The sequence below is a fragment of the Periplaneta americana genome, chromosome 3 (genome assembly GCF_040183065.1).
Source record: "Periplaneta americana isolate PAMFEO1 chromosome 3, P.americana_PAMFEO1_priV1, whole genome shotgun sequence".
In the NCBI taxonomy this organism is placed as follows: Eukaryota; Metazoa; Arthropoda; class Insecta; order Blattodea; family Blattidae; genus Periplaneta; species Periplaneta americana.
The window spans coordinates 151,679,096-151,700,689 of record NC_091119.1 but is presented as its reverse complement, the minus strand read 5'-3'; the positions used below and the strand labels follow the sequence as shown (position 1 = coordinate 151,700,689).

Genomic DNA, 21,594 nt, shown 5'->3' with positions numbered 1-21,594 from the left:
GTGAGAGATCAGGAGAGTATGGTGGATGATCCAAAGCAGTTATGTTGTGCTTGGCAAGAAAATTCTTTACAATAATTGCGCGATGAGCAGGTGCATTGTCATGCATAAGGAACCAGTTGTTTTCTACCCACTTTTCTGGACGTTTCCTTCTCACTGCGTCCCAGAGGCGACGGAGGGTTTCTACGTACAATTCTTTCGTTACAGTACGACCTTCTGGAATGAACTCATGGTGCATGAGACCCTGAGAGTCGAAGAAAACTTCCAACATAACTTTGCTTTAAGTGTGCTTAAATGCGACAGGCTCATGTCAGTAGATTTACTGGCATGTGAAAGAACTCCTGCGGGACAAAATTCCGGCACATCCGGCGATGCTGATATAACCTCTGCAGTTGCGAGCGTCGTTAAATAAAACATAACATTTAAAATAACTTTGCCTTTGGAAGTGTCCCTAGGAAATTTTTGCTTCCGAGGAGATGTTTTCGATTTCCACTCAGATGACTGTCGTTTAGGGACTGGGTCGTACAAGTAGCACCAGTTTCATTTTGTTTAAGAAATCACCATCTTCATCAGCCATACTGATCATGTCCCCAGCAAAACACAGAACTTGATGTTTGTACTTTGCTCTGTGGACATAATTACAAAATGCGACGAACAAACAAAACACTATGATAAACAATTGCCTACAACTCAAAACCAATAATTGCCATTATCAGCAAACTTTAAGGAAATGACATCATGAATGTTACCAACAAAACAAACGTATAATATCCCTTGTTATATATTAATACGAAAAATGGTAGTAAAATTCCGGGAACTTTTTGAACCTAGTAGTAAAACTGATACAGTACGTAAATACACTAACACAAACACTTTATTATATTGATAACTGTTAATACATAAAAAAAAAGCAGTTTCGCAAAAAACAACTGGTTGTACAGGACAACCGCTTAAAAACTGGAAATTCAAATTCAAAACCAGTCTTGCGAACTCTGGTTTATTGAATATAGCTAACTTCCACTTAAAACAGCTAAAATAGTTTCTTAGCCATTTATCTGTGTGATCTGTGATTCAAATAGTTAAATTATTACCGCCACAGAATTAAAAATAAACTGTTTAATCCGCCTTGCAAGCTATATGATATTTTAATTTTTACAGCTAGAAAAAGACTCAATTAGCTACAAAATTCCTAAATCGGTAACAATGCAGTGGGCAGAATTTATTCTGGTCGTGCTACAAACTAAAGACAAAGCCGACATAATATATTTCTTTTTTACTGATGGCGGGTACTTGACCATTTGTCATTCATCCATATGAAGCCACTTTTCTAGACCTATGCGCCTACAATGCTTATGGAATGTAACAAGTGTAAAAAAAAAAAAAAAAAAGCAGACACCATTCTTTCCCTCCTTCTTCCGTAGTTAGAGGATCATTTTTTATTTGGTTTTTTAACGACGCTGTATACACTACTGTTATTTAGCATCGATAGAATTGGTGATAGATGGTATTTGGCGAAATGAGGCCAAGGATTCGCCATAGATTATCTAACATTCGTCTTATAGTTAATATAACATTTGGGTTGCATTAAAAAGTATTAATTATTCAATCTATCTTAAATAAAAAGCAAATAATTGCAATCAGTTTCGTTAGAAAAAAAACCCAACCAAGTAACCAATCCAAGCTGGAATCAATCCCATGCCTGAGCACAACTCTGGATCTGTAGGAAGACGTGCTACCACCTGAGCTGTGCCAGTGGCTAGGATAATTTTTAGTACTGCTCATACCTGCTTCGAAGTTCCTTCATACTGACTGAGATAACAGAAATTAATTTTCATGTATATGTTCCTGCTGCATGCACACACTGTTGGCCTCATAAATCTGTGTGCTGATTCTACTTATAAGAATTATCATATTAATCTTAATACTAGTAATGTCCACTGCTGTGGAGTAACGGTTAGCTTTCCTGGCCATGAAACGAGCAGACCCAGGTTCAAATCCTGGTTGGGGCTTTTTCTGAGGTTTCTTCTCAACCACTCAAAGCAGAATTGCTGGGCAACTTTCAGTGTTGGACCTCGGTCTCATTTCGCCTTCATTAGTATCATTCCATTAATCATCTTAATAGTTTACAGGTCGACCAGGAGGACATGGCAGACGTGGTTCCAGGATCTGCATATAGGCGGCATCTGTCTGCGGGAGCTGCACATATCTGGCAAAAGCGCAGGGATTTGTAAGTGGACTGCAGGTGACCGGGGTAGTTTAGCTCTCTCAGATAAATGGCATCTTGGTGAGTCGTCGAATCCACTGCATCATGTTCTTCTGGTTAAGGATGCAGCAGATTCAGGCACATGAATTGCGAACAGATGCCATCAATCTGAGGAGGCCACAGAACATCATCATAGGAAGGCGGAGGATCAGGTCTCCAGTCAGGACTGAATGCTGTGGCTGAATCGATATGATGACACCATGCAGTGAATCATGTGCTTGAAGGGCGATCCTAAATAGACTTCAACAATCATTCCAACATAATGAGGTTGCACAATATGCAGGCCCTCTTCCGAAAAAAAAAAAATAATTGTAATAATCAGTAGTTCTTTAGAGTGGTTTCTTTGGCAGTTCATTTCTCTTTTGCACTATAGGAGATATCACCCCTACAATATGTACTGATTTGGACAGCATTTTCCGAACATTCTGTATACATGCATAATTGTACAGTATATACAAATAACGGTAAATATTTTAGGGGTGACAGCAACATGACAAAGCAAGTGTAAAATTTATAGTAAACATGAGTCCACAAATTGACAGTTTTTGAGACAATATGCATTTTTGGTTCCAATCCATCCCAGATATTGGAACACAATACCAACATGTACTTCATGCACGATAGATCACTAATCTATTTTCTTCTAGGACCCTTTCGAAAGGGGCGTATTTTTAAAGTAAGTACCGTTTTAAATTTTTTCCACAGGAGTGCTGCAGTAGTGATTTTGAGCATGCACAATGACTTCCTCCATCCTTTAGGAAGCCAGACGCACCTATGAGCAGCAGTCATTTTGTGTTTCCTTATTGTGAGAGCATTTCGAAATATTCAAAACATTCCAATGATACGTCAACTGTGAAGTCCGATCAGTGATTCGTTTTTTGAATGCGAGAAATGTTATGCCAGCAGACATTCATCGCCAACTGTGTGAGGTTTATGGGTAAACAATAATGAGTGATGGAATGGTGAGGAAATGGGTTAGACAGCCTTGGGTCAAAGCTACATTTTCAGCTGAACTAGATAGTTGTCTAAAAAGCTGGAAATGTCATCGGAAGTCATGATCCAAAGCTGCATAGCAATCAAGTCCATAGTAGCTAGTAAAAGCAAATGCTTGCTTGATGATGACTTATTCACTAAAAAACATGGATACATCATCAGTAATTGGGGTTATGAATTCTGAAGATGCTTCGGAAGTGAAATAATGTAAATATAATGTAGAATAACATGTTAACTTTGAACATTGACATTGTTAGTACCTTCTTTACAATGTTTGAAACATTATTGTAATATATTAGGCCCTTATCTTTTCCACAACTCATAATGAAACTGCATTAGGACACTGTCTTTTTAAATCAGTGCAGCACTATGTCGTCATGCTTTTATGAAAATAGTCTATGAAGAAGGCAGTGTTTCAAGCAGACATGTCCAAAGCTCCCTACTGTGTAGTTTATAATTCACTTAGTTGCTATAGTCGCGATGCTGTTATTCCCGGCATGACTCTTCCTCTTTGCTTACGTCTTAGGAAGTGAAGGCTCTATAAAGTCTAGGTAGGTAGTATCGTTCACCATTTTTGTTCTTTCGTTGCCGAGCTACCACATGAGGAATCTATTTGCCACACCGTTAAATATTATCATGTCGTAGCTCCTATGATAATAAATCAAATGCACTGTAATTTAGCAAATAATTGAACGGCAAATAACGTCCTCGTGTGCTTTGTGCGAACGCCAACGAAAGAGCTAAAATGGCGGGCGATTATTATTAAGTATTTATCGAGTCTTAGGAAATGCATAACATCTTCATAAGCGAATCAGAAGACGCACACGTTTATATGTAGCTGACCTGCAACATGATTGGCTGCCGGAAATTAGAGCGACGGGACTTTAGTCACTAGTGTGTAGTATGGACTTGAGTTTTGAGACACGGCCTAAGTAAGGTGACCACCAGTCCCGAATTTAGACTCTTTGTTTTGGATTTTTCTGAAGGCATTTCGGGATCCAATTTGTTCCAGATTTTGCCAAGATGTTATGATTTGTCCCAATTTAAAATTTTCTATATTCATAGTAATATTTTTAAGGGATATGAACTCTAAAAACTCCGCAAATCATTAAAATATGTAGGCCATAGAAGCACACAATAATTGTTAAAATTGACATCATAATTTTACTTTTCAGATGTACGTTTCTTTGCTCAATGGTGTAGATTCAGTCTCCTGAAACATGTTCCGAACTGTACCCTGATTTTTAACTGATAAGAGTTACATAGTTATTGTTGATCATTAGTAGATCGCTAATGTGATCTGAATCTAGCTGGTTGTCACCATTTGTTAATAACATACCAGCTTCACTACAACAACATTCACATGACATGCTTGTTTCTGGAATACTAAGATATCTCTTGCATCTTGCAGATATTTCTCATGTCTCTTACAATATTTTTGGAGGTTATTAAATATGAAGATCTATTTCATGTGCTACAGAGGCTCTATTGCTCTTTAAGTTTTTGACACAGTCTCTCTTCCTGGGTGGAAATAACAGTGTCGTTGAAATTTCTATATTGAAGACAAAATCTAAATGATACGAATGTATTTCAGACTGAAGATTAAGATAGCCGACTCACAGAGAACACTAGATTCGAGCATGATAGATTCAGTCACACTCAACCTAGGATAGAGTTGCATGTAACCTACCAAGCTGGGCTGAACTCAGCTTATCTCTTATTTTGTGCTTGCATACTCAGTCCTGTAATTCTAATGAATGAAGCTGTTCTATAGCTACAACGTAATTCACATAACTGTGATTTCCAAAAAGATGCCCTCTCCCCACACATTATTCAAGAGCAGTCTTTAGATATCTTGATGAAACATCACCCAAGAAACGGAATGGCTGAAGAGATCCACTTGATTGACTTGGATGTTCACCTAACTTTATCCCTATGGATTTTTTTCTTTTGAGAAGTACTAAAAGAATAAAGTTTATAGTCGAAAACCATGAAGTCTTGGCGATTTGAAAAATTACATCAGAGATGCATTTCAAGATATTAATGGACAAAGAAACTTGTGCTGAAATGTTTGTCGGAGTGTGAAAGCAGACTGCAAAACTGTGTAAATTGTGATGGACTGTAATTTGAGTACCTGTGTTTATGAAGTTTTCACTTCTTTTGTAATGTATCAGTAAATGTTTTTTTATTTATACTGTATACAAATAAAACTGAATATAACGGGATATGTAATCTCAAAATAAACGTAATCATTTACTATCCACCTACGTTTGGTTCACCCCATATAAGACTTTTTTATATAGATACATTCACTGACTGCAACATAACTACATAAAAATAATTCATTATTGTGTTACCGTGTATGTTTCATTTGTAATGTAAAAACACTTAATGTAAAATAAATTTACAATGCAGAAGCAAAATGTAATACATAATACAGTTGTAATGAATTAGAAAGTGTAAATGATGTTTAAAATATTAAAAATCCGTATTGAAGTAACAGCAGTCATTCCATTATGAAGCTGTCTGACATTTTGTAAATTGTATGTATGTATGTATGTAATGCCTCCCATTTCATTTTATGTGATTCGGGTTCCACATATTACAGATAGATTGCGGGATTGTGACCCATTTTCAAGTTGCACACCACTTTGGCGGGCCATGCTATGCATGGGGTGTATCTGTGTAGAGTTATGTCGTGTATTAGGGTAAGTGTATGTGTGTTTCTGTAAGTGTAGTGTATGGAATGAGTGATGATGATGTAGATGAGAAAGGAGAAAAATGGAAACCTGGTGCCAGTACATAGCCTACTCTTGTCGAATAGCATGAAAGGGGCCGCTAGGCTTAATGTCCCCACCCAACGGACGAATCACTATCAACAGTGACATATGTCTTCTCTTCATATGCACTGGAGAGATTTAGTGATTATAAGTTGTGCACTGCCATCTTTTCTAGTCCCGAGGTAGAAATTTTACACGAAAATTTTGACCCCAACAGGGATCAAACCAGTACCGGCTAGTCTGGAGGCAAACACGCTATCACAGAGCTAATTTGACGGACTATAAATTGTAAACTTCCTCTATTTATTAAGTATTCTAGCAGAAGTATTTTATGCAGTCTTTGTAAAAAGGCTAGAGAGGGTCAAGTGACCCCTTTAACCCTTCATGCAGGTGCCCATGCTCATGCTCCAATTTTTCTTGCCATACAGCCATGTCTTGTACCACAGTAAATGGCTAGTACCAACTGCAGTTTAAACTACTCAATGTCAATAAATTACTAATTCGAACAAAAAAATCACAGCTTAAGAAGTTCACACTTATGATTGGACAGACAAAGCAAGGTTGAATGTTCAAAAGATATCACGTTTGTTTCTTTAAAAATGTCTTCTTGGAAAACAGCACACTCCATTTATATTGGACATCAAGTAGCCCTAATCAACATGTAGATGGACACACGCACTAAGAATTAAGGAGGAAGTTCAAACAAATTTTGCAAGTCCCAATGATATATACAAAATTTGTTTGAAATAATAAATTTCAGTAAAACTAAAAATTATTAATTATAATATAAAATATAAGAGAGAATATGTAATCTTTATATTTACTGTTTACTTTCTCCTGTTATTTGCAATGTTCTTACTTATCAAGAACTGTAATCTTGAAGTGAACTTATAAATAACATTTTAATGCTTTAATTTTTACATAGAAATATGTGGCTTACAGTTGGAAATCTATAACATGATCATGACACATGTTATTAAGTTCTTTTGAATGTGTAGAATATTCAAAGTTTTCAGACTGTAGCTGCTTAAAAGATGATATTAAATTACTCAATGGAACTTTGCACTGATTTTATTGGCAATTACCCAGATTACTATAAAATAGCTGAAACATAGAAAAATGACGAAATGAGGGAAGGTACCCACATTTCAATGAGATAACTACACACCCTGTCAAGACACACTTATTTCATGGTTCATTTTAATTTAGAGTGATCAAATAATATCTCTGTTGCAGGTGGGAAGTACAGAAACTAATTGTACACTTGTCTGCAATAAGATATTTATAAATTAAATGCAAGATTAGTTCAGAGAGAAATGCACTCGCAATCACACAACATCTGCACGCTGAGCATCATGGGTAGAGAATATCATAATGGCCTGGTCGATATAGTAAATGGACGGCCGGGTGACTTCCCTCTGGAAAGTCATGTGCAATTACTTCTGATGCCTCTCCCCTATCCATATATCGGACTCTGACACCGACATTTAAAGCTGTGCTTAAAGCAATGATGTGGATGTGATCACTCTCTTTGTACATTGGTTCCACCTCCTGAAACATAAAAAAAATAATAGTAAGTTTAATTTAAAAAATACAGTGATATGCCATTAATGCCTTTCATTTTCACAGAAATTATCACTGAATATTTTTGGATATGTTGCTTTAAGGACAATATCAATGTTTCAATATACACTTTGGGTGAGGTGTAAGCTCCAGATTTCTGATTATGGCGCAGCCATTCATAATTCGTCAACTATGAATATTTTATACAATTCTATTTTCACATACTAATTACTGGGTTCGTATAAAATTTCCATAAACACAAATTTAAACAATTTTAGCACTTCATCATTTAAGAATATTTGCTACAATCTTTCGCATATTCCATTTAATAGTTATAAAAATGTCACACAGTGCAAGTGCATCAGCGATCTATGAGAGGAAAAGGTTCAAATCCCACAAGTCCAGTAAAACTTGTGGCCAAAGACTGCTGTGTAAGGCTGGAATGGAGGTTGTAGTTTTTCTCAGAATATAGATGTTTCCTTTGCCTTCATTTCACAATTTTTTTTATATTATTGTCACCATGTCATGAAAAGTATTTGCCCTTACAAGTCAACACTACAACATGTAAATGGTGCATTATATATATTAGACCATGCATACGAATTTATTTAAAAATAGAAATAGAGTTCTAGACACACAAGCAATATGTTCTTGTTCAAAAAACTGTGTGATTACTAAGGAGCCATGGAGACACATGAAAACATCTTGATACAATACTACAAGTGACATAAGTTGGAAATTTATATTTATTAAAATATGTTATGAGTAACAGACTTTTCATTCATTACTCAATAGGATGTAACAGACAGAACTACTCTATATTAATTCTGAAGTGATTCTTCACATTCAAAACAAGAAAAAATTATAATAAATAATTGGTTATATGACGCATGAAGTATCATACTGTCAATTTCTAACATCTCCTCTGGGGGGCAGGAAGAGGAGGAAGAAGAAAAAGAAGAATAACAGGGTTCTTTGAAAGATTATAAAGTATTCTAAATCATTTTGTATAATATTTTTTAAGAAGCAGAATTTTATATATATACAGAATGTTTCCGAAGTGGTGTTACAAACTGTATAAGTTGCAGTGTCCAGTCAATCAGTCCTAGTGAAATGGAGTACACGAGAGCGGAATAAGCAGACCTGATTTTCGAATACAGATGAGCCAATGGGAACAGTAGGCAAGCTCACAGATTGTATCGGGTTCAAGTACCCATGTAGGAGACATCCGGCCCATACTATTTTTCACGACTGTTCCAAAAGTGCCAAATTACAATTCCATATCCACACAACTATTTTTGCTTATAACTTTCGACTCAGTCATTTCCGGACCATGGTTCCTTATCTCAAATTGATACATGTGCCCTTCGCCATCATTCCTGAAAGTTTGTAACACCACCTCGGAAACATCCTGTATGTGTGTGTCTATATATATATATATATATTTATATATATATATATATATATATATATATATATATATATGGTGAACATGTCGAAATTTTGAATAAATTCTTTAAAGTCATACAGTATGTTCATCTAGTCATTCTTAAAGTCATCAGGAAATCCAATAGAACTCCTCAGAACAATTCTTAAATTTGATTAGAAACATCAGTATTCATACCTGAAAGTGGAGTCAATGTACTTTTATTTAACTACTGAAAAAAAGAAAAGTATAATTATATTAAGAACCCAAATTATACTGAGATTGTTTTATGATAATATGATATGCATTATAAGAATCATTTTAGGCTATCAGAAGTCGCTTTTAAAGTTACTAATAGTGTTCACATTAAAATTTGAAATGATCATAGTGCATACAATTATAATAGATGTTTATTTCGTAGAAGTACATCAGAATAGTTTACTAATCCATATAACTAAGGTTGGATTAATTTTCTTCGTTCTTTGAAATTTGAGCACTTCAATCTTACGTAATCTTACTGTTATGTTTTTAACATAGTTCCACTGAAGCTCAATACAATCTTCAGTGTGTTCATGATGTTTAAAGTGTAGTTATGTGCAGTGTATTGAATGACACTGGATATGTTAATGGTCATATAAATCCCCTACCCATTTACTCATAGCCGTTTGTAAAGTTACCAATGACTCATCACAACAATCTGTGACATCAACAGCATTCATAAATGAAAAAGTTTTATGGCTTTAGCAATGAATACCAGTAATTAAAAAAAAAAAAAAAACAGTCCTCTTGTTAAACCTTTACATTTACACTACCACTTGTTCAAAGGAGGTACTGGTACTTGTGCAGGCTAAAACTAACAATATCATTATACAGGTATTACATAGAGAATCTCTCTCCACTTACCTGATGACAGAAATCAGCAACTGAACGATCTCCTTCAATAAAATGTTGGTAGAAGTCAGAATCACGCTGAAGTTGCCCTGATGTTATAAGACGCAGGTACACAACAATGTAATCAGAATAGCCCTGCTCATTAAACAACTTGTGCAGGTCATTCTGTGAAAATTTGGTGGGACCCTGTCCCACATTATCAACGACTTCCATAAACTGAAACATTTCCAAAAACTATTATACCTTGCTTTGTCTCAATAAAAATAATTGGCTTTATACTCACATACTAAGGTACGAAAAGAAGAGTGAATTATCATTTCAAATAAATTAATTTGCCTAGGAGAATTTTATACTTACTGTGTCATGGAAATCTTCAACAGTAAACTGTGGGAATCCTAATGCCACCAAGTTATCTTTGCTTTTTGCTGCTAGATCACGGAATCTGATGAAAGAAATATGACAGAGTTAACAGAGGAAGTGACAAATATCCAAGATTTTAATATTAATAGCTATTACAATTTAAAATGATGAAACACACAGCATTTGTGGTAAATGTTTAAATATTATAACCAGAGACCGGAAGTTTAGCCATTATGAATCATTAAAATACGCAGGCAAAAAGGCATCATAAATAGCTAAAATAGGCAAACAAAAAGGCATTAACTTATAAATAGCTAAAATACGCAATAAAAGGCAATTAGAAAAACCTTGCACTACACTCACAACCTTTCACTTTCCACAAAGGGATTTCGGAAGCAAAAAAAGCTTTACACAAGTTGAATGCAATTGAGATTTTCGACTCAATGTTGCAATTACTATATTGGAAGCAAAGAAATCTTCTTCCCAATAGCCTTGGAAAATGCATTTTTGTGTTTGGTTGTACTGATATGTTGCGATATAAAATATTTAGCTAGCTACAACAATGTCGCAATGAATTCTGAAAGAAAAATAACCATTAAAAATAATGTTGCCTTGTCAAATAAACACAAATGATAATTAAAACGCTTACTGTTATACATTTTTGCACGGCAGCACTCAATGTTGCAAAGAGAATATGAACTGACTGAAAGACAATAATATACATTCAGTGAAGTCACTTTCATTGTAGCGGTTATAGAAATAAATTAAAATATACCTGTAGGAAATTTTTAATAATAAATGAATAAATAATAGATAAATAATCAAATAAAGGGAAAAAAAGCATTTATTTTCTAATTAGGCATTTATAATGAAAAAGGCAGAAAAGGGCAACATAAAACTGTGACGTTTCAATTACAATGGTATAATTCGTACATATTTACGTTCGAAATGAAGATAGATTTAACACATTTAAAAAGGCATTCTGCCAAAGTTCTGATCTCTGATTATAACTGATATAATATACGAGGTGTGATCATTAAATTCCGAGACTGTGTCTGCTATGCCCGAACAGATCACGTGACTGACACACACGTGCAGCAGTGACCTAGATGACTTTGAAGAGATGCGACACAAAGTTTCAAAGCGCTATCTTCATTGAGACCTGTGTTACACAAGGTTTTGTTAGCACGTGCATTCGCGCATTTGCGAAATCACAATGGACTCGAAACTGGAGAAGAGAGCCAACATAAAATTCTGCGTGAAACTCGGTAAATCGGCAACCAAAACCCATGGAATGTTGCAGCAAGCCTACGGGAATGAAGCAGTGAGTCAGACGAGGTGTTTTGAGTGGCATTCACGTTTCAGAAATGGCAGAACATCGTTGGAGGACGACGAGAGGCCAGTTCGACCTCATACATGCAACACTGCCGAAAATTCCGAAGAAATTCGACAAATTGTGCGTGATGATCGATGCATCACCTTCAGAGAAATTGCATTTGGAGAATATTCGTAGGAAACGACCACAACTCTGGGCAGAGAACAAATGGATGCTCCTTGTCGACAATGTGCCAGCTCACAGAACTCTCACAACATGCCAGTTTTGCATCCATAACAAGATGGTCGTTGTTCTCACCCCCGTATTCACCAGGTTTGGCCCCCTGCGACTTTTTTTTTTTTTTTGTTTTCGAAGATGAAATTGAAGCCAAAGGGTCGCCATTTTGGCACAGTGTAGAAGATCCAATATAGATAGCAGAAGGTACTTGACAAGCTTCAAGAACGCGACTTCCAGGAGGCATTAAAAATGGTAGATGCGCTGGGATCGGTGTATAGCTGCCCAAGGGGACTACTTTGAAGGGGGTGGCAGCCAAATTTAAATCAGGTAATTTTATTTCCATTTATGGGACAGGTCTCGGAATTTAATGATCACCAGGGGCGGCTTTCGTAGGGGGGCTGCGGAGCTGCAGCACCCCCAGACATTTGTGGCTCTTGTCTAGTTTTATGTTGTGAAATACATTTATTATACAGTCTCTATTTAGCAGCTCGAATTTTTTTTTAAATTTCGCTCTCATCGACAAGCATGCAGTCATTAGTGAAGTCACTTCTTCCCCTGGTGCTGCCAGAGCGAAATGATAGACAAGGACGGATTGGTGAAGCCACTTCCTCTCCTGGAGCTGCCAGTCTCATCTCGGATGCTTTGAGCATTAGTTTTACCCCTCCCCCTGCTGCCCTTCGCCGTGAATCCAGAGTTTCCAGCGCTGCAAAATTTTCAGCAGTTTGTCAGTAGCGCACAGTTTTAAATACCTTTTCTTTAATGTTTTGAGTGTAACAAGTGCGACAATGTTTAATTCTGTACAATATTTACAGTCTGTTCAGTTCAGTACCTTAACAATTCAGGAGAAATGTGAAATTAAGTGCCCTTCAGTTGAATCTCATAATGGAAAGAGCCGCTAAACAAAATAGCCTACAAAGCTCGCATTTGTTTTGCTAATTTATCGAGTATCCCTGCTTTCTTCTCTCGATCTCCACACAGCCTGTATTAGATTAATGTTTCAAAGACAATTCCATCAGCTGGGGCAACAAGATGGAGTTTTAAAATAAGAACAGTAAATGTTGTTCATGAGAAGAAGGAGCCATTGCTAGAATGCTTTCAAACCATAATGGAATCTGAAACATCTAACAACATCACAATAAATGAGGCAAGCGCCCTGGTGCGTACTCTTGAAGATCCTGAATTCAATTTCTGGCTCAGTTTTTTTCATTTATTAATGTATCATGTAGATATATTATACAACCAACCACAAAATCGCCAGTTAGATATTTCTAAGGTTAAAATCTGCATATAAACAATTAAGTTATGGTTTATTTCACGACACTCGCAACTGCAGGGGTTATATCAGCGTCGCCGGTGTGGTGGAATTTTGTCCCGCAGGATTCTTTTAAATGCCAGACAATACGGAACAGTGCACAGTTGAGCAACGAGATCTGTAAAAATGAAAACCTAAAAAGCGTCGTAAGGTCGAAGGGATTCAGACAAGGGTTGCGGCACCCAAGGAAGTGTGTGACCTCATTATCACACAAGCTAACACCCGATTCCAGTTCATAGATCATCTGATATTATCTTCTCATCTGTGTCAAGAAAAATTTGAATGCTACAAAAGTTCATTTCCTGAAAATGACCTAAATATATGTGTGAAGCTTTTTCCAATGTCCGATAAAGACAAACTAAAAACGGAATTCACTGTGTTGTATCAGAGACAAGAATTCAGAAATATCAGTGATCTAGTCAAGCTCTTGCAGTTTCTTCTATCTGAGAACTTGCAGGCCTCATTTTCAGAAGTTGTGGAGCTACTACGCATAGCTATCGCCGTACCAATGACAACTTCCGAACCAGAACGTTGCTTTTCGTGCTTGAAGAGAGTAAAATCCTATCTTAGAAATACGATGAGAGAAGAGAGACTGACCGCATTAGCTATGTTTTCCATTGTAAAGACTATGTTAAACGACATATCGGATTTTAATAAGAAGGTGATTCAAAAGTTTGCAACCTACAAGACAAGGCGCATGGAACTAATCTTTAAATAAGATAAGTTGCATGGTTTATTTTTGTATGCAGCCCCCCTGAATTCAGTACCCACGAGCCGCCGCTGATGATCACACCTTGTATGAAGACCAAATGGAGAAAAATGCTTAATGTCCACTTTCAGTGCAAAAGAAGCTGATGCTGCCATATAATGGCTTAGCATAAAGATTATCACATGCCTAAAGTACAAAACAGAAAAACAGTTCGAGCCATATGTGATGTCACTTTGAAAGTTGACAGCCACAGGAAAAAGAATGCTTCATGTCCACATCAACCGGGAATTATCTACACACCACAGACATATGACATGTAACATTCTTCATATCTGTATCATATTTTATAAAACAAACTAAATATTTTGACATAGCATTAATTTTTCTTCTTTCATATACATCATTCTGTACTGTTACTGCTTTTCTGTTCACATACTTACAAATTAAGCCTTGCACTCACTCCCCAAATTGTTGCAGTTTCAATAGCATTGGCATTGACATAGTATACAAAATCAAGAGATTTCTATTTATATTTTAAAAATTAAGCGTTAAATAAGTACACAGATTTAACAACTGTGCAAATACTCATTTATAACCAGTAAACAAAATAATAAGTTATTTATATACACCTTAAGCAATCTACATAAAAACCTTTCATATTCTTCATGATTATCCAGAAGTCGTTCCAAGTACGCATAACTGAAGGCACGGAAGAAGCAGTTGCCATCAGGTCTGGTGCGGCGCATGCTCTTATATTTCCCTGCCAAGTCTCTGACCTTCTGACAGTAAATGTCATCACCTGCATACTCTTCTTCAAGGGTTGAAAATCCTTCCATATCACCAACTAAAGCAGTGGTCTCGGAAATCTAAAGCAATCCAGTACAGTTTGTCACGTTTACATACATTCTAATCACAACCTACCGTGTAATGAACAAATTATAGAGATTTACTTCACCTCTTTTTCTATTCGTCTCTGCTGCTGCATGATCAGCTCATCTTGATTCACACCTGCAAAATAATGATACAACAAACACTTAAAGGGACAGAGAGAAAATTAACAATGACTAAAACAATTCTATTTTATCGTGAATATTCTTTAAAAAGAAAGTTGTGATGCTACTACATATGCCCGACATAGGTATATAATAAGTATCTATTATTTTATTTAAGATATCTGTTAGTTACATACAACATAAAAGTTTTCACTAACAAAATATTGTGCTTATTCATTCTCCTTGTTGCAGTCTCCAGCCATCTTAAGCAGCATCCAGACTTGCAACCACACCTTGTGCCGTAACCACATCATGTTTCTATCTGGACAGTACTTCATAAATTTAACAAATCACCTTAGTGCATTCGTGGATTGTTGGTTTTTTGTAGTTGCAACAAGGAGTGTAACACGAAATTGCATTAAATGTGGCTGTGCACAAAACATGGACGAGTATCATTCATTTTAATCTCCATAAGCAGTGAACATGGAGTAAACTGAATAAAATACAGAAGGGTCATTCCACAGTAACTTGCGTTACATTCAGACATATTTATGAACTTATTAGATGTACTAAAGCAAAAAACAAAGAAAGTTGTTCTGGTTTATTTATTGCATAAGAACATTCTTCATGGCAGTAACCAGTAAGCAGGAATATAATTAATTATTTGTGATTTACTTTTTAATTTTATTTTATTGGGTTATTTTACGATGCTGTATCAACATCTAGGTTATTTAGCGTCTGAATGAAATGAAGGTGATAATGCTGGTGAAATGAGTCCGGGGTCCAGCACCGAAAGTTACCCAGCATTTGCTCGTATTGGGTTGAGGGAAAACCCCGGAAAAAACCTCAACCAGGTAACTTGCCCCGACCGGGATTCGAACCCGGGCCACCTGGTTTCGCGGCCAGACGTGCTGACCATTACTCCACAGGTGTGGACTTGTGATTTATTGTTGAAATAGTAGTTGTAAGTTATAACTCACGTTACACAAAAAAACATTCCAAGCAGAGACAATAATGTTACTTCAAATCTCTCTGAAAGTAAAAGACTTGCATGTTTCCAGTTTTACCACGGCATTACATTTATTTAGAATATACAGTCATTTTCTTGAACCATGGATAGCAAAAAGAGGAATAAAAGAAAATAATTTTATGAGGAAGTGCTAGTAAGTTGTGTTACATTTTGTCCGTAAGTGTAAATTTGTGACCATTATGTTTTGTTACACAGTGATTCATAAATCTTAAAGTTTCTTATCAATTTTGCAAAACATTCTGTCCCCTTTGATTTCAACAACTGATTTAGATAGCGTGCATTAAACTGGTTCAATTTTACATACAATGTCTCTTCTTTATTGCTTTTAAAAAGCATCCATAATTGTCAGCACTCTTGAGACATTATTTTAACGTCATCTTCAATTACAGAACTTCGTAACATATCTGAAACTTCGGATATACTATCATCAAAGCCACCGGCGTAGCTCAGTTGGCTAATGTGCTTGCTTGCCGATTCAGAGTTGCGTTCGGGTGCGGGTTCGATTCCCGTTTGGGCTGATTATATAGTTGGGTTTTTTTCCGAGGTTTTCCCCAACCATATGGAGAATGTCAGATAATCTATGCCGAATCCTCGGCCTCATCTAGCCAAATACCATCTTGTTTTCACCAATGCCATTGATACTACATAACCTATTAGTTGATACAGCGTCATTAAATAACCGACTAAAAAACTATAATCAAATTTGTCAAATAATATAAATGTTTCTACTTTAATATCAGCCCTTTCATTGAAACAAATTCTATCTGCTGATTCATCAGTGTCTGCACCATACACGAAAGAATTCTTAGAAACAGACTTTTGAAGTCAAATGGCTGATGCCTATCTGATTATCATATCTAGCCTCCTTGCTTAAAATTAAGATAGCAACTTTTCCTTCTTATATGGTAGACTTAATGCAGTGTACTTGTGTTAGGCCTATTCCTGTTATGGTTGTGGCTCTTAAACATTGTACTTAAAATGAGTCTGCTACAAAGCACTGAAGCAATCAAACAGAAAGGCACATGAATAATTTCGGGGGAAAAATTGTTCCGGGACCAGGCATCGAACACGGAACTTTTAGTTAAATGTACCAACACTCTACCAACTGAGCTATCCGGGAACTCTACCAGACACCGATCCAATTTTTCCTTTATATCCACAGACCTCAAAGTGGGCTGACAACTGTCAAGCAACCAACACTGAGTGCACACTAACTCTGTGTGACTTAAATTGTGGCTTTATGTTAACGAACAGTGGCGTGTATTATGCAAATCAAGCTTTCAGGTATAACTCCCTGTAAAAAAAACAGGGAGTTATACCTGAAAGCTTGATTTGCAGAAAGGCAGATGTTAGATCAAATCTAAAAACTTTGCAGCTGACATGTATTGGAAGTAATTTTGTTTCTTGATTTCTAATTTGAAGAATTTTAACATTTCTTTAAATGCAATATTTAAGGAAAATTTCAACTAAATGTCACAACTAATGTTACATACGAGCAGCTCACACTACCGTCACTCACGTTACATATTTTCAGATTTCAAAATACGCTCTTGTGTAATACCAACAATGGATTATTTTTAGCTATGGTTGAAGGTAAGGATGAATACCAAGAGGACTACTACAATATAAGACTTCAGAGACTTATTATTAACACATTCACGAAAAAATTAGATTATTTTTGTAACTCACAATATGTGGCAGGTGGTTGTATTAACTCTCGTTATAAGCAAAATGGACACGTAATATTCAAGTCTAAAAATGTCATAATTTATCTTAAGCCACTATCTCTCTGTTTATAATATGTATAAGTTATATTATAAATCCTCGAACCAGACAATGTTGCACATTGAACGAGTTGCTTGTAAACAGGTGTAGCAAGTGCTAATAATCACCAAACCAATTTGCGAGAAAATACAAGAATAACGCATTTCCAGAAAATATATTAATGTTTCGAGTTCAATTCATGTACTTCAAAGAAATATGGAAATTTTAGACAAAATGATAATTTTAAAATTCAATGCTTTTGTCCTTAATTTCGTGGGATGACCCAATACATTTTAAATAATTATGTAGAACAAATTAAGTTCCATGGAATGAAAATATCCAAGGCACTTCTATATGTGAATTGCTCCATGCAATAACTAGGCCTACCATTATTTGCCGATGCAGTGTAAAAAGAAGAGTTCACATATAAATCAGATTGGCCATTCCCATATTATGAAAGGACAACATAAAATGAGAACCACCACCAATGCCTCCACCATTGAAAAAGGCAGCTAGATGGAAGTAAAGTTGCTCCATGCAATTCCACAAAGGTTTTAACGTGACTTCTTTCGCAATTATATGTGATCAGGCGTGTCAGTAATTTGTTGCATTAATAATGATGCACCCTCAAGAAAGATTGGTTTATTTTTTTGTTTCCTTTCTCATGCAACAGAATAAAGCCACCTACCGGTAATAGATTATCACGCAATATAGGTCTACTTAACATTTTCAATTCTGGATCCTGTTTTGCTCTTCAACAAAAAGAAATTAAAAAACAAGAGTTACATTGCCAGTAATTACTACCCTAATCATAATTTGAACAATGAGCTATGTTCCCTAACAATGTAGCCTACTATGGTATTCAATCATTCACTGATTCATAGTTTCCTGCTCAAGGGTAGGTCTTTCACTGCATACCCAGCATTCTCAAATCTTTATTACTGCATTTTCCGCCTTCCTTTCAATTTCTGCATACGATCCATATAATACTAAGCTATAATATGAGTTTTCAGGCTTTCACGGTGACTATGAGGCTTTTGGGCATTCCATAATGTTCTGAAATTTGACATTTCCAACGTTTCGGAACTACATACAGGCTCCATCATCAGGGTAAATAGGTAAAACTAGAGAGGTCGCCTATTCTGTTGGACTCGCAATCGTCCGAATTTGCCTGACATAACGAGTCCAACAGAGTAGGCGACTCCTCTAGTCTATTTGTCTTGATGATGGTACCTACCTGAAGCCTATGTAGTTCCGAAACTTGGAAAAGTCAAGTTCCACGGTGAAATACCCAAAAGTCTAATTCTAACGTATTATGGTGCAAAACTTAGGTTAAGATGTTACCTTTATCAAGGCTTATTCTAATTCTGGGTTAACATTTATAATTCACAATGTAATTTAGGCTTGAAGGTGTAATTCATATTTGGGTTAGTTCGTAGTTTAGAGATACTTTTTATTCAAAATCGATAACCTATAGTTAACTCAATAATTTAATTGATTTCGTTCTCAAAATAGCGAATAAACAAACACAGTTTGCTGCGTTTAATTTAATTTCATATTAAGAACTTATTTGAATAAAATTTATAAATAAAAATGGTTTATTATTGTAGGAATACACTTTTCGTTCTCGTAAATGACATTCATTACTGTTTATACATCGTAACAATTTTACACCATAAACAAAACAGTAGGCCTACACTTGTAAAATAATACCGGTAGGTTAATTTATTGATATGTACTTTTATCCTTTTCAAACAATGGGACAATTCACCTAAAATGAGGGCTTCTGATCACTCTGTCATTCGTAAGACAGAAAAATTGTTAGGTTCACAATATTAAACGTGTAACAAAACTACTATCATACCTGGATCAAACTTTGTGCTGGGGACTTGTTTTTCATCCCCCATGATCTCAACCAAGGTTGTTTTATCACGGGAACCTGGAGAATAAAATAAAGTTAATGTTACTACATTCCATCTTTACATTGAGTTGAAATATTTTTAAAAATTCCAAACCTAACCTCATAACATAACCTTAAAAAAAGTTTAAATTCAGAAAATATTGAATTGACTTTCCACTATCTGTCACATGAATTGTAACACAATGTAATTGTATAATTCTTTGTTAATAAAAACCTTCAGCTCAAGTAATTTTCTTCATATACACCCGAAGAAACTCCGACATTCAATAATTCACCAAGTCGCAGTGTTCGTACTGGCGTACAGGTCAAGCTACTGTCATTTGTTTGTATGTTCCGATTATCGTCGGAGGTGGTCTGAGCAGAGCCATGGATGAATATTCATCCATGCCAGAGCTGCGGCAGGGATTGTGCCGGCCGATAAGCTATAGCTTTCCGCCGGCCGGGCAATACATGAGTCCGTGGTTCAGCGGTTTCTTGCTATGCTAGAGTGTGCCTAGCCCTAATAGACTCTAATACGCTTTAAAAGTTAACAACTCACTCAAACTCATGTCACGCAAGGAGATGCTGGAACTGCTTGTCTCCAATTTTAACTGCAGTAACTTCGTAGCCCTTTGTACAGAACCATAAGAAATTCCAGTTTGCTGAGAAAGACGGCTAAGAGATTTCTTAGGATAATTTTCCAGGCGTTGTCCAATGTCATCAAGAGTTTCTTCTGTAAGCACTGTACGTCGCCTTTTTCGCTTCTTATCAAGAACACTTCCCGTTTCACGCAATTTATTAACTAATCTATGAATCGTCCCACGACTTGGGACTCGAACACCTGGAAAATTCTCTTGAAATAATCTCCTGACAGCACGAGCGGATTTTGTACGGACATACGAATCGTAAATAAACACCCGATGTGAAATGGAATAATTAGGCCTATTATTTGCCATTACGCTCACTTCTTTTGACATGTTGCTCTCAATGAAACACAGAACAAACTGCGTTGCGAGACCTTGAATAAACCAGTCATCCCCGCAGTCCGCTCTCCGCCCGCCCGCACGAACGCGTTGCTGTTGTCGGCGACGCGCTTCATGCAACTCCGGTTCCGAGATATATGGATGACCCAGTATTATAAATATGTAGACCCACTGAGCGTTGGCGCGGTGTTTCGCTGGACATTTCGCAGCCGGCCGCACTCGTAGGTTAATCCCGCAATTTAAAATGTGTATAAAATCGTACCTTCTAAAAGATGTTGAAAATGTCGTCCACCTTCGGCTAAGCAGATGTTGTATCAGTAAAACACATATGTTCGGCCACTGTAATGTTTCTGATTTCATTTGTTCTACCGGTAGACCTATATACGATATTTAACCTCACAATAATTAAAATGCTCAACTCAAGAACAATGAAGACACTTATTTGTCTATGGTCTAGACTGTAATGAAGAGTAGATAAGGTGTGTTCCACTCTTAAAAATCTGACCGATTATTCGTCTTGCACACCAAACTCCAACTTTTCTATTATGAAGAGGGATTTCTTGTACATGATCTGGATTTTCAGAACACCAATAGTGAGTGTTTTGATTGTTTACACGACCAGTCAAATGGAACCACACCTCATCTGAAAAGAACACGAGTTGTGGGTCGATTAAACCTCCAGTCACTGATGAAAACAAAATCACACAATAACGCATTCGTGCTTGTAAACAGTGAACACGTGTACACTTGTAAGACTTCAGTTTTAACAATTTTGTTGCTTTATGTGCAGAAGACACGGAAACGTCCACTTGTTATGCTAATTTCGAGAGTGATTTTGTTGGCAGCAATTGAAGATGTGTGCCAATTAATTTGTCCTTTGTTAGAACTGTATGCTTTCGTGTGCGTTTCTTCTTTTCCACTGAACCAGTAAATTCAAATCTGTTAACAATATCATGAATTACTGCAGTTCTGGAAGAAGGTACTTGATCAGGGAACGTCTGAATAAATTCCCCACGAACACAACGAGCTAATTCATATTTATAATAAACTTTACACACAAAAACGCGTTTCTCTCTAGT

The 21,594-nt window shown here is 36.3% G+C and overlaps 1 protein-coding gene across 5 annotated transcripts; it reads right to left on the bottom strand.

Moving 5' to 3' along the window:
• Nucleotides 1-7,088: 7,088 nt before the first annotated feature.
• Nucleotides 7,089-20,516, bottom strand: LOC138696660 (ubiquitin thioesterase otubain-like). 5 transcript variants are annotated; one of them, XM_069821886.1, is made up of 7 exons: nucleotides 20,498-20,516; nucleotides 19,497-19,571; nucleotides 14,802-14,854; nucleotides 14,498-14,712; nucleotides 10,271-10,355; nucleotides 9,926-10,147; nucleotides 7,089-7,584 (listed from the first exon to the last, which is right to left on the bottom strand). In XM_069821886.1, exons 2-7 carry the CDS (start codon nucleotides 19,537-19,539, stop codon nucleotides 7,387-7,389), a joined length of 816 nt encoding a protein of 271 aa, XP_069677987.1. In that variant the 5' UTR covers nucleotides 19,540-19,571; nucleotides 20,498-20,516; the 3' UTR covers nucleotides 7,089-7,386. The 5 variants fall into 5 exon arrangements, with proteins under 5 accessions (XP_069677987.1, XP_069677984.1, XP_069677983.1 ...); XM_069821883.1 differs by lacking the exon at nucleotides 20,498-20,516 and adding an exon at nucleotides 20,092-20,478 and having other exon boundaries at nucleotides 9,926-10,129; XM_069821882.1 differs by lacking the exon at nucleotides 20,498-20,516 and adding an exon at nucleotides 20,092-20,433.
• Between the last annotated feature and the right edge of the window lie 1,078 nt (nucleotides 20,517-21,594).